The sequence below is a fragment of the Engraulis encrasicolus genome, chromosome 13 (genome assembly GCF_034702125.1).
Source record: "Engraulis encrasicolus isolate BLACKSEA-1 chromosome 13, IST_EnEncr_1.0, whole genome shotgun sequence".
Taxonomy (NCBI): Eukaryota; Metazoa; Chordata; class Actinopteri; order Clupeiformes; family Engraulidae; genus Engraulis; species Engraulis encrasicolus.
In genome coordinates, this window is record NC_085869.1 from 21,147,077 (window position 1) to 21,159,576 (window position 12,500).

Below are 12,500 nucleotides of genomic sequence, written 5' to 3' on the forward strand. Positions count from 1 at the left end.
GCAACAGAAGGTGAATTCATTGATATTAATAGTGGTAATAAAAGAAGGGTTTGCGTTGTCTGCCGTGATACGACATTGATCAAACATGACTCTGGAGGTAGTGAGTGTGGGGAGGAGAGATGGGGATGGGTGGTGTTGCTAGTGGTGATGATGGTGAGCAGGGAAGCAAGTCGACAAGGAGGGAACAAAGAGGTCAGCTGTCCCGGGCCCAGGGTAGAGGGCGGACCCATAATTGGGTTCTACTTACATTCCAGGCATTAGGTAGGGGGGGGCCCTTTCAGATGATTTTGTCCTGGGCCCAGCCAAAGCTGTCAGTGTCAACAACAACAACAACAACAAAAATACCACAAAAACAACAGCATTGGCCCCTGAGGACTGTTGGCCCACCGGGAAAGTGCCCTGTATGCCAGATTACAAATCCAGCCCTGGCCAGTAAGAAGTGATGGGGAGGGCAGACTCCTGCAGGTCAAGCAGAGTCACTGTGTTGTGGAAATCAAATAATGTGCAATATGATCTCAAGTCCCGCTAGGCTTACTTTTCTAGCCTGGTTTCTCTAGCCTTTCTTTCTTCAGCCTGCAATCTCTTCAGTCTTGGCGACACACACATGTGTACACACAGGCACATATACACATATGTACGCACACACGTTCACGCATCGGTGCACGCGTGCACGCGCGCACACACACACACACACACACACACACACACACACACACACACACACACGCACACGCACACGCACACGCACACGCACACACACACACACACACACACTCAAAAAACACAAACAATACATACATACACATATAGTATTATACACACATTCACACCAGTACTTCAGGTTTTATTTACCTCATATCATAGCTTTGATGTCAAGTATGGTACTGTATGTGTGTAGGTGTACTCACTTGCATGTGAGGAGGAGGATCAGAATGTGACATGGTGTATGAGTTGGGATGTTGGTACATCTGGTTAAATATCCACTGTCTCTCTCGTTCTTTCTCTCTCTCTCTCTCTCTCTCTCTCTCTCTCTCTCTCTCTTTCTCTACCTATCTCTCTCTCCGTCCTCCACAGAGATCCTCCACGGCGGCGTGTATGTGGACAACAACAAGTTCCTGTGCCACGCGGACACCATCCACTGGCAGGACATCGTGAAGAGCGCCCCCGCGGGCCACCTGGTGGTACCCACCAACAGCAGCAACACATGTGAGTTACCTCACAGCTTCATGTAGTCCATTTTGTAGAATGTTGGGAAATTGACATTTTAGTATTGGTCATTCTATTGCATTGCATTGCAAAAAGCATTTTATATAGGCTTAAAAAGTATGTTCTCAAAACATTTGAATGACAAGAATGCTCACATAGGTGATATGTGAACAGTCATTTCCAATAATAAAATGCAAAAGTGATAAATGGTGCATACACCGCTTTGCAACGAAACTTCTCAAATGTATATTGAGTGCCCAATTGAAAGTATAATAAGGTAATAATGAATACATTGTTGTTACTCATCCTACTATGTCACCCTATGTCTGTAGACTGCGACCTTATGCTGTAATGACCAGTGGAGTTTAGTTGAATTACAGAACTTAATTCTCTATAAATTATCGATTAATTCTCCATCAACTGCATTAAGACTCTAGTACCGGTACCTGTGTTGCCCTTAACTATGTCCCCCTGCCACCACGCAGCCCAAACCGCTTCTCTACACAAGGCAGTAAGAAAAGTGCTACACCATAATGCAGGTCAATACCTCTTCCCCCACTTACAAAAATACATTTTATTTACAACTGCTTTGCTGTAGCGTTTGCGACAATAATGATGCAATAACAGCTTATCATAGAGGAATTGACCTTTCCAGTGGGCCACTTGCTATCGCCTATCGTGGTCTGTTATCTCAGTATAAACAAGAAAATAATATTTGGAATTGGTACCTCCAGACACAATAAGATGGCAGTCGGTAAATCCACTAGGCAGCCTGTTTCTTGCGTCACTGTGACTTGTTGCCGTTGCCTTCTGTCTGTCCCTGTGGTTACTGGCATGGATGAAAGGGCCTTAAAAATTCTAATCCATCAAAAAAGATAATCTCTTGTTTTCTTAAGGCCAGTCCTGTATTAGGGTGTTTTGCTTTTGGCTGTCTTCAAAAGCAACACAGAAAAACATGCCACTCATAAATCAGTTCAAATATAATCCTAAAGCCCCAATGCGACCCATAACAATAATAAAATAAACAATTTTTTGTTTTTTTGTTTTAGTCACAGCCGTGTTGTCATTTTGTTTCAGGCCCCCTAATGTTGATTCCAAAAGAGTTGTAAAATGTTACGAGGCAAAAAAAAGCAACGTGTGGCATCAATCATGCACACATCAGGGGGCATAAAAATAACACATGCAGAAAGGACCTTTACTGCCGCAGTCGGGCACGGGGTGGCAAATATATATGATTTGCCACTGTCAAGTGGGCTGGAAAGTGCACACTGGAGAGAGGAGGGGACATTATTCTTAGTCATGGCTTCCCTCTCAAAGCCCGTGCGTACTTCAGAGGAGAGCTTTGACGTCGGTGTTGCTCGGCGTTTCGAAGACCCACGTGACGTGCATTGCAGCCCGCTTTCAATACGCCGCCGCCTGCCAGGAATTCAACACGGAGTGACAGGCCCAGTCATGGTACAACAAAGACGATCGACGCTGAAGAGCTTTGATACCTGTTCACATGCATGTAGTAAACAAGTAGCAGTGCACTACACTACAACTAGCCTAGCACTCCACTGCTACGTGATGGGGCACAGAGTAGGAGGGGAGGAGAGTGCAGTAGGAGGGTCGAGTGGCAGGGAAAATGGAAGCCAGTTGTGAAGTGTGGCATAGTAATATCAAACCATGAAGTAGGTTGCCTGAGCTAAATTCAGACAAAAACACAGAGGGCAACTTAAAGTAGCCATGGTTCAGTGGTTGGAGTGCTGGCCTTTAGATCAGAGGGTTGCAGGTTCACACCCCACCCTTACCAGCACCTTCATCCATGGCTGAAGTAACCCCACATTGCTCCAGGGCCTGTAACCATGACCCTGAACCTAAAATTAAGTGTAAGTTGCTTTAGTTTAGATACAAGCATCAGCTAAGTGAAATGTAATGTAATGTAAGGTACACATGACCAGTCATCTCTTTTCACTCAGCAATTTGTGGGCACAAATTAATTGAACATTGTGTGTAGTGTTGCTGTCTTTTTGCCATATGCAGGGTCTTCCAGGTCCCCCTCAGCTATGCAAGTGTGAATATCTACTCATCCCCAGGATGGTATGACGTAACAGTGTGTAACGGTGCCACCGACTATATTTCAAGTTTTAAAATGATTTTGAGTTGGGCGCCAGACAGCGAGAAGAACACTGCCGTCGGTTTAACCTGTTACCGTCCCACAATGATTAAATAACCAGTGATTAGACAATAACTCAATAACTCAAGTTCCACACAAAAAGTAATTTTGTTGTTTTTTAGTAGTGCACTCTTCAAATTATTTATATAGCATTATTTTTCCATTCAAAGCAAAACAAAAAAGGGATAATGTCCTGTGTTATCAGCGTGTATGTGTGCGCGTTGCGTGTGTGTGAATGGAAACAGAGAGATGGTTTACGGAGGCAGGTGAGAGACCAGCAGCAGTAGAGTTGAAAGCGAGAGGAGAGAGCCAGGTGCACAGAGATTAGTCTTTTACCGTCCTTTACACGTCGTTGCTCAGGTCTGGGTTGCAGACAGCTTGACGTTGGTGTGGGAAACCTCCAGGTCCTTGCCAGCCACGCTCATGGCAGAACAACGCCATTCCGAATTCTCCGGAGACGCCCTGGTTCATGCGAGTAGGCGAGCAAACGAGGATTCCGCTGATGATTTGCCCGTCTGATCCTTTTCTCGGCACAGCAGCCTTAGGAAACGTTAGCAAAGTCTTTAAGAATTAAACGGTCATATTTAAAGTACACCTCCATGGCGCACACTCTTCTTCTCGTCTTCAATCTTCAGGCTGTTGTTTGTTTGATCATCTCACCGCCATTGAACTTGAACATGGGTGTCTTTATAACCACTCCCCAATAGCAAGGTTGCATGGGAAATGTAGGAGAGACACAAAAGATAACGACGCGCTCTCGCTTGGGAAAAGCAGAGGGCATTTTGTTACAAGTGTTCTGTATCATCTATGTTTGTTTATGTCTTTTGTGAGGCTGATTTCTGCAAGAGTAAGTTATGGCAATGTGTGGTTGTTCCCTTGTCTTTTGTAGGTCCAAGGTGTCATTTCTCCTGTTATGGTCGATGCTGGGGACCAAAGGAGGACCAGTGCCAGACTTGTGAGTGTTCCCACTAAACTGAGCATAATTGCATGCAATTGAATACAAGCCCAACAAGCGGCGAACAATTGTGTTTGTACACTGTACTGCAAACAAGTGTGTTTATACACTGCAGTGTGTGTGTGTGTGTGTGTGTGTGTGTGTGTGTGTGTGTGTGTGTGTGTGTGTGTGTGTGTGTGTGTGTGTGTGTGTGTGTGTGTGTGTGTGTGTGTGTGTGTGTGTGTGTGTGTGTGTGTGTGTGTGTGTGTGTGTGTGTGTGTGTGTGTGTGTGTGTGTGTGTGTGTGTGTGTGTGTGTGTGTGTGTGTGTGTGTGTGTGTGTGTGTGTGTGTGTGCGTGTATGTGTGTGTATGTGTGTGTGTGTGTGTGTGTGTGTGTGTGTGTAAGTGTGTCTGCGCGTGTGCTTATATTTGTGTCAACAGCTGTGTGTGTGTGTGTGTGTGTGTGTGTGTGTGTGTGTGTGTGTGTGTGTGTGTGTGTGTGTGTGTGTGTGTGTGTGTGTGTGTGTGTGTGTGTGTGTGTGTGTATCTCAACTGCTTCTGCCCCTATTGCCCCTCTTGTCTCTCCCCGCTCCCATCCAACGAGCTCTGGGTCTCTCAGCCACAAATTAAGCACAGGACCCCCCGAACCCCCGTCCTCCCTCCTCTCTCTCGCTCCAGTTACCCTCCGTGGAGCACCGCGTTAACTGGTTAACTACTGGCAATTTACCTGCACTTCACTTCACCAGCCTCTCAGCCTCTTCCCCTGGCCCTGACGAGTGCGGCTGGGCTCCGCTGGCACAGCTTTTAGCTGAGCTGTAACCGCTCTAAAGTGCAGTGTAAAAAGAACAACCATCAGGCCTTTTAAAGAAGGAGAGAGAGAGAGAGAGAGAGAGACACAGAGAGAGAGACAGAGAGAGACACATAGAAAGAGAAAGAGAGAGAGAGAGAGAGAGAGAGAGAGAGAGAGAGAGAGAGAGAGAGAGAGAGAGAGAGAGAGCGAGAGAGAGAGAGAGAGAGAGAGAGAGAGAGAGAGAGACAGAGAGAGAGACACAGAGACAGAGAAAGAGAGAGAGAAAGAGAGAGACAGAGAGAGAGACAGACAGAGAGAGAGACAGAGACAGAGAAAGAGAGAGAGAGACAGAGACAGAGAGAGACACACAGAGAGAGAGACAGAGACAGAGAGAGAGAGCCAGAGAGAGAGAGATGGAGAGAGAGAGAGAGAGAGAGAGAAAAATAGAGATATCTGTGTGTGTGTCAGTAGGCTGTTAGACTTCTTTGACACCCCCTGGGAGGATCTAGGCATGCAACATTATTAGCTGATGAAGTGTTTTATGCAGCCCTATATATATTAGGGGTGTAAATAATATCGAAATGCATCGATATATCGCGATATATTCTGACCATTTAATCGAATCGCATCCTATTGTGAGGAATTTATAAGTATAAAAAATAATCGAATCGCTGACCCCTGCCCAATAACTTAATAGAAGTGGAAAAGCAAGTGGGAAAAAAATCGAATCGAATTGTATCGTATCGTATTGTGGGACATTCTCAAGTATCAAAAATAATTGAATAATATCGATATTGAATCGTATCGTCTTGGAGGCTGTGATTTACACCCCTAATATATATATAAAACAACATCCCAGTGCAGTCCCTGCCTCCATCCAGCACCATCACTACCACCACTACCACCACCACCACCATGTTTCAAAAAAAAGTCCCTGGTCAGAGGCATTCGTTTAGTTGTGTGAGCGTGTTTTGGGATGGGGAGAGCACACTGTCCCCCTAATTAATCAAACTCGTCATTAATCAACTTCCCCCCAGTGCTCAGCAGATGTTTCTGTCATTTCATCCGTCCCACTGCCCAGATGGTGGCGGAGATGAACACTCTCTTAAAAAATACACACACCACACCGCACCGAGTTCTAAAAAATCACTCTCCCCCCTGTGCCCATCGTTCACTTTAAATCCAACTCTATCATCTCCTAGTTTCTCCCTTTCCACACGCACACTCTCTCTTCATCTCTCTTTTTGGTGGCTGTGCTGCCATGTTTTGACCCTAATTATGCAGTTTTTCGACTCCTGCCTTGACCCGCGCTTTTCGATTCCGTCCCATCCTCCATCTTTCTTGGGTCTTGTGTTCCCCGGCGTTCCGCCTGCTTGCTTGTGTTGCAACGATCTCATTTAGATAGCCTGGAATTAGTCACTCTCCGTCCGCGCAAGTCCACAGAAGACAGCACGCGTCACGTTGCTCGTATTTAGATAAGAGCCGCCTGTTTGCTCACATCCACAGCCCTGACACTTCCTTGTCTTGCTGCTAAGCAAAGAGGCTATAGTCGTGGATTCTCTGTCAGCTATCTCTTTTCGTGTTTGGTCTTTTCTTTAAACTTTCTAACACACGCACACACACATGCGCACATACACACAAACACATGGCTCTTATGCACACAAACGCGCACTCAGACACGCACTCGGACACACACACACACACACGCACGCACACACAAACACACACATATACACAAATGCACACACTGACACATACACACCACACTGACACACACACACACACACACACACACACACACACACACACACACACACACACACACACACACACACACATACATACACGTGGACACCTCATGCATCTCAATAAATCTTCCTCAAACACTGAAAGCTGGCGCCACCTCATAGCTCAGGTAGATCAGTGTATGTGCACGAATGAGTGCATGTATGGAGGAGGTAGACCAAAATCGCATAGATTGCCCAAGCGAGGAGGAACGTATTAAACCAATGTGGTGCCCCTGGGCACTATAATTCACTTGTGCCCCGTTTATAAACAATATTTAAGATTGTTGGCCCTGCCGTGGTCAACCAGTAGGGCACTCGTCTGCCATGCGGCCGACCCAGGTTCGATTCCCGGCCCGTGTCATTTGACGACCCCTCCCCATCTCTCTCCCCATTCACTTCCTGTCAACCTCTCAAGCTGTCCTGTCAAATAAAGTCGTAAGAGAAAAATCTTTAAGATTGTGTCTTGTGGTGCCCCCTCACTGGTCAAAAATGGCTGGTGCCCCTTGGCAATATGCCGCTGGCCCTTATGGATAGTACGGCCCTGCTGATCGAGGAGTACCTCAGTAGTGGGAGAGTCAGAGACAGAAAGAAAGAAAGCTTGCCCTCTGACTACAGAAGACGAAGCATACGGTCCCATGTACCATAAAAAACACCCACAGAAATGTTAATGTAACTCCCACAGTCTGGTAATTGATGTCCTTGTCCACACCCGGTTCAAATTTAAAGGTATTCAGCAAAGTTTTATCAGATTGATGACTTCTGATTTCTACAGCCTTGCTGCTGCTGCTAGGTTTTTTTTTTTTTTTCGAGTGGATGTTTAATGGCAAATAGATCAACATGCAGTTTTCGTTCCTGATGAGGTCATTTGTTTAGAAATAAAGTGTCTTTTTTTGTAAATAGCCCATTTCATTTCCATGCGGCCCTAATGGAATGCACTGATGTTGCGTTAGCAGCAACACCGAGACGGCGAACGCAGAGGAGTCCATACCAAAATCTGTCACCTTGACAGCGCCGGCATGTTTTCTCTGCTTTGCTCTGCTCTGCTCTCCCTCCCTCCCTCTCTCTGCTTCTCTCTGTTTCTCTCTGTTTCTCTCTCTCTCTCTCTCTCTCTCTCTCTCTCTCTCTCTCTCTCTCTCTCTCTCTCTCATTCTCTCTGCCATCACTAAAGGGCCATCGCTGTATCCATCTAGCTGCTAGCATCCAGCTCCTCCGTGTCTGTGCGCCTTCAGCAACAGGGCCAGAAAACATCTGAGAGATAATTGGAAAAGGGAGAGATGAATGAACAGGGAGAAAATGCAATGGATAAAAGGTTTACGGGATGTGAAATATGTAAAACAAAAACCGTAAAAGGTGTCTTGCCTGAGCTACCTCCGTGAAGAACAATAAACAAAAGCCGTCCGCATGAGGATTTGCGATCCATTTTACCTGAGAGGAAGGAGACAGTGAGAGATGCTCTAACATGATAGCATATTGCTACGCACTTCAGAAAATCGTTCTTTTGCACACCTCAGTAGTCATACAGGTGCATTTAATATCACCACTCTGAGCTAATCATTCAATGTACGAACAATCCCACACGGTGTCCATAACTACTTTTTGGTCGTCTGATTTGTTTTCTTTTTTTTCAGGTAATGTTGTGGGATTTTTCTTACACTGCATGATGCTAGGCCCCATGTCTCTGTGAGGAACTTCAGTGACTACTCTTGCTCTTTTTGACTAAAGCTAGCTCCCTGTACATGAGCTCTTCTTAGCGTATCTGAAGTGCCATGTATCCACAGTGGCCAAGCCTGTCAAAAAGAAGATAGTCATGTTCTGCCAGTCATGTGGTTTGCCCAGAAGACGCCCAGGGGAGAGAGAGAGAGAGAGAGAGAGAGAGAGAGAGAGAGAGAGAGAGAGAGAGAGAGAGAGAGAGAGAGAGAGAGAGAGAGAGACAGGAGGGATGGAGTGATGGAGTGATGGAAGGAGGAACAGATAAGGAGGAGGAGCAGATGGAGAGATGTGGAGGAATGAGAAGATGAATGGCAATGGGGGAAGGCTGGAGAGAGGAGGAGAAGGGAAGAGGTGATGAAGGGGAGAGAGAGAGAGAGAGAGAGAGAGAGAGAGAGAGAGAGAGAGAGAGAGAGAGAGAGAGAGAGAGAGAGATGTGGAAAAGGTGATAGAGATCTCAGCTTGATATCTGTAAGGGTGTATGTAACACTACAAAGAACTACAGCAGACCAAAGGCTGTGCCCAGTCTTGCAAAGGCTCATTGGCTTGCTCAGAGACTCATGTGGCTCCCCTACTTTGGTTTCCCCCTACAGGCTCCCACAAAGATGTCTGCTTTTCAAGAAACTAAAAAGTCATTGGTGATAAATGTGATGTGTCAGCTCAGTCTGTCTCAGTGTGCTAGTCACTAAATCAGTGGTTCCCAATCTTTTTTTTTGGCATGGGACCCCATTTTAGCATCACACATTTCTGGGTAACCACATGCATATTTTTCTTGACATAAAACATGACCTCGCTACATAAGTTGTAGGGCCAAGATTGTAAAGTGTTTCAAAGTAATATTTATTTTTTCGTCACACTTTCAGACATTTCAGGTGACCCCATTTGAATTCCAGGTGACCCCCAAATGGGGTCCCGACCCCAGTGTTGAAAAACCCTGCACTAAATTATCTTTTGTTTCGCTTCCTTCCTCTTGTGCTGTGTCATGTAGTGACTAAGACGCTGTGTGCTGAGCAATGCGATGGACGCTGCTTCGGGCCCTACGTCAGCAACTGCTGCCACCGGGAGTGCGCTGGAGGCTGCTCGGGACCCAAGGACACCGACTGCTTTGTACGTCTCCCTCTCTTGGAGCTTTCACATCTTTTTTTTTTTACTTCTCGTTCTTTCTTGTTCTCTCTCTTGATCTCTTCCTGGTCTCGTGTCTGTTTTTCATCTCTCTTTCTGTTGCCTCTCTCCCTCTCTCTCTCTCTCTCTCTCTCTCTCGCTGTCTCTCTCTCTCTCTCTCTCTCTCTCTCTCTCTCTCTCTCACTCTCTCTCATACACACTCTCACATGCTCATACACACACAGGCATTATCTATCTATCTATCTATCTATCTATCTATCTATCTATCTATCTATCTATCTATCTATCTATCTATCTATCTATCTATCTATCTATCTATCTATCTATCTATCTATCTATCTATCTATCTATCTATCTATCTATCACACTTCACAATCTTTCCACCAGCCTCTGCCTGTCTTTCTGCATATGTCTATCATGTTGCCTGTTGCTATAACAACTTCATTCTGAGCAGTATTTCTGGAAAGGTGATTTGTCTGACCTCTCATTATCCTTATCTTTTCATTGACCTTTAATTTCACTGTGACGTTTGCCCTTTGAGAAATACTCAGGCTGCCTCCGAAGTTTTGACAAAATAATCTTTGTGAATTGCATGTTCCTTTGTCATCTACGTAAAGGTGCATTTATGTGACACCTCGTGTTTTCCCGTCAAATCATCTTTAAATCTATTTAGGCATTTTCTGCATCCTGATACTTCTCTCATTAATGTAGAGTCTGTTTTCAAAATTATATTATTTCTGCTCGGATCTAGGACACAGATGACAAAGCATCATGACTTATCATGCTTCTTGCACAGTTGGGGTTGCGATCATTAAAATTGTGCCTGCCAGTCGTGCCTTCTTAATTAAAACGTGTTGTAACTGTTTGCTGGAGGTGTGGGAAAACGATTTCAGATAAAATCCAATTTGATTTCTAAATGTAATGTAGGCCTCAGGATTCAGTGTACTCATAACAATAAGTTATAGAGGGACACGTGTGTCCCCAAAAAAATGCAATGGCAGAAAGCCACCACGGGACATGGCCGGTGTGATGCTGTAGGCCCAGGCAGCACTACAGTGACATGTTGTGTTATTGTCCCTGCAGGCGTGCACTAATTTCAATGACAGCGGGGCGTGCGTGACCCAGTGTCCCCAGCCGCTGGTCTACAACCCAAACTCTTTCCAGCTGGAGCAGAACCCGATGGCCAAGTACACCTACGGCGCCTTCTGCGTCAAGAAGTGCCCACGTGAGTCGCCTGCTCGCCTTGCTCTAATGTACACACACACACTGTTTTTGGAGTCGCTGCTCTCTACAGTACGCTTTCTGTCTGTCTTCAGTACACACACAAACACGCACGTACGCACACACACGCACGTGTGCATACACACACACACACACACGCACACACACACACACACACGCACACACGCACACACACACACACACACACACACACAGACTTGTTACTGTAATACGCATGATATGTCAAAGGTGTTAATGCAAAGCCTTTTCCTTGAAGCTTGTGCAAATAGAGAGATACATTCACTTAAACATTAACCACGGCTGAACAAGCACTGACACATATCCCCTGGTAATTACTGAATTGCAGGTGAAGACGTGTGGAAATGTATCCCCCTTTGATAAATGCAGGAGCGCAGCTATAGGTGGGGCAAGCGGGGCATTTGCTGGGCCTTGTATGGGTGTTGAGGGCCCTATTGTGACCATGGCAGGCCGTATGGGGGGCCCTATCAGTGATTTGCCCATGGGCCATGTGTGCAATTGTTCCGCCACTGGATAAATGCAAGCATGTACAGTGTACTGTAAGCTTGAGCTCTTACATGATATTGTGTGTATCATATTTCTATTCAGGTCTCCTCCTCCTCAGCAGCTCAGCTTCTCACCTTCTGAACTCTCCCTGCCCCAGTCACATCTAATTCCCCTGCACTACTTATATGGCTCCACGACTCCAGTCTTAGGAGCTGAGCAAATGCAAAGGAGAGCTTGCCTCCCGTCATTTGTTATCTGAATTTTCGCTCTTTATCTTCTAAAGTCTTCCATCGTTCTCTACAGATTTGGAGCACAGCAAGGTCTCTCTCTTTCTCTCTTTTCTCTCTCTCTTGCTCCCTCTCTTCCTTATCTGTCTTCCTCACTTATTCCCCCTCTCTCTTCTTCTCCTCGCCGTCTTACTGTGCTTGAGCTGATTTAAATAGCTGAGATGAGTGGGTGTTTTGTACTGATTTCAAGGCACTGTGGGGATTTCACCGGCTTGAACATGCCAACTCAGCCACAGGGCAGCAGGAGCGGAACAGGGGAGAGGAGGAGATGAGAGGAGAGGAGGAGAAGTGACGAGAGGAGACGAGAGAAGAGAGAAAGGGAGAGGAGGAGAGGTGAGAGGATGAGATCAGAGGAGAGGAGTAGAAGTGACGAGAGGAGAAGAGGGGAGAGTGAAAGGGAGAGGAGGAGAGAAGTGAGGAGAGGAGAGAAGAGGGAAAGAAAGAGGAGGAGATAAGAGGAGGATAGAAGTTCGGAGAGGAGAGAAGTGAAGAGAGAAAAGGAGAGGAGAGGAGGAGAAGAGTAGTAGTAGGGTGTAATTAAACATTTTTTGTGAATGGGGCCGTCATGTGGCTTTGAAGTGGGGGAAGGAGCACTGGGATATCTGCTGAAGCTCGTCCATGGGGAGAGAAGAGGGGAAATGTCGGCAGTGATACTTTGAGGTGGAGGATGAAAGGAAGATCGAGGGAGGGGAGGATGAGGGGCAGGGAGTGAGTGAGTGAGTGAGTGAGTGAGTGAGTGAGTGAGTGAGTGAGTGAGTGAGTGAGT

At 46.1% G+C, this 12,500-nt stretch overlaps 1 protein-coding gene across 2 annotated transcripts in view; it reads left to right on the top strand.

The window, feature by feature from the left end:
- Window positions 1-12,500, top strand: part of LOC134460847 (receptor tyrosine-protein kinase erbB-4-like) — a 387,488-nt gene that overhangs the window by 255,715 nt on the left and 119,273 nt on the right. For both annotated transcript variants that reach the window (XM_063213431.1, XM_063213432.1), the window contains exons 4-7: window positions 1,075-1,206; window positions 4,251-4,316; window positions 9,568-9,686; window positions 10,785-10,926. In XM_063213431.1, the coding sequence (XP_063069501.1) occupies window positions 1,075-1,206; window positions 4,251-4,316; window positions 9,568-9,686; window positions 10,785-10,926 (459 nt within the window). The remainder of the gene's footprint in view (window positions 1-1,074; window positions 1,207-4,250; window positions 4,317-9,567; window positions 9,687-10,784; window positions 10,927-12,500) is intronic.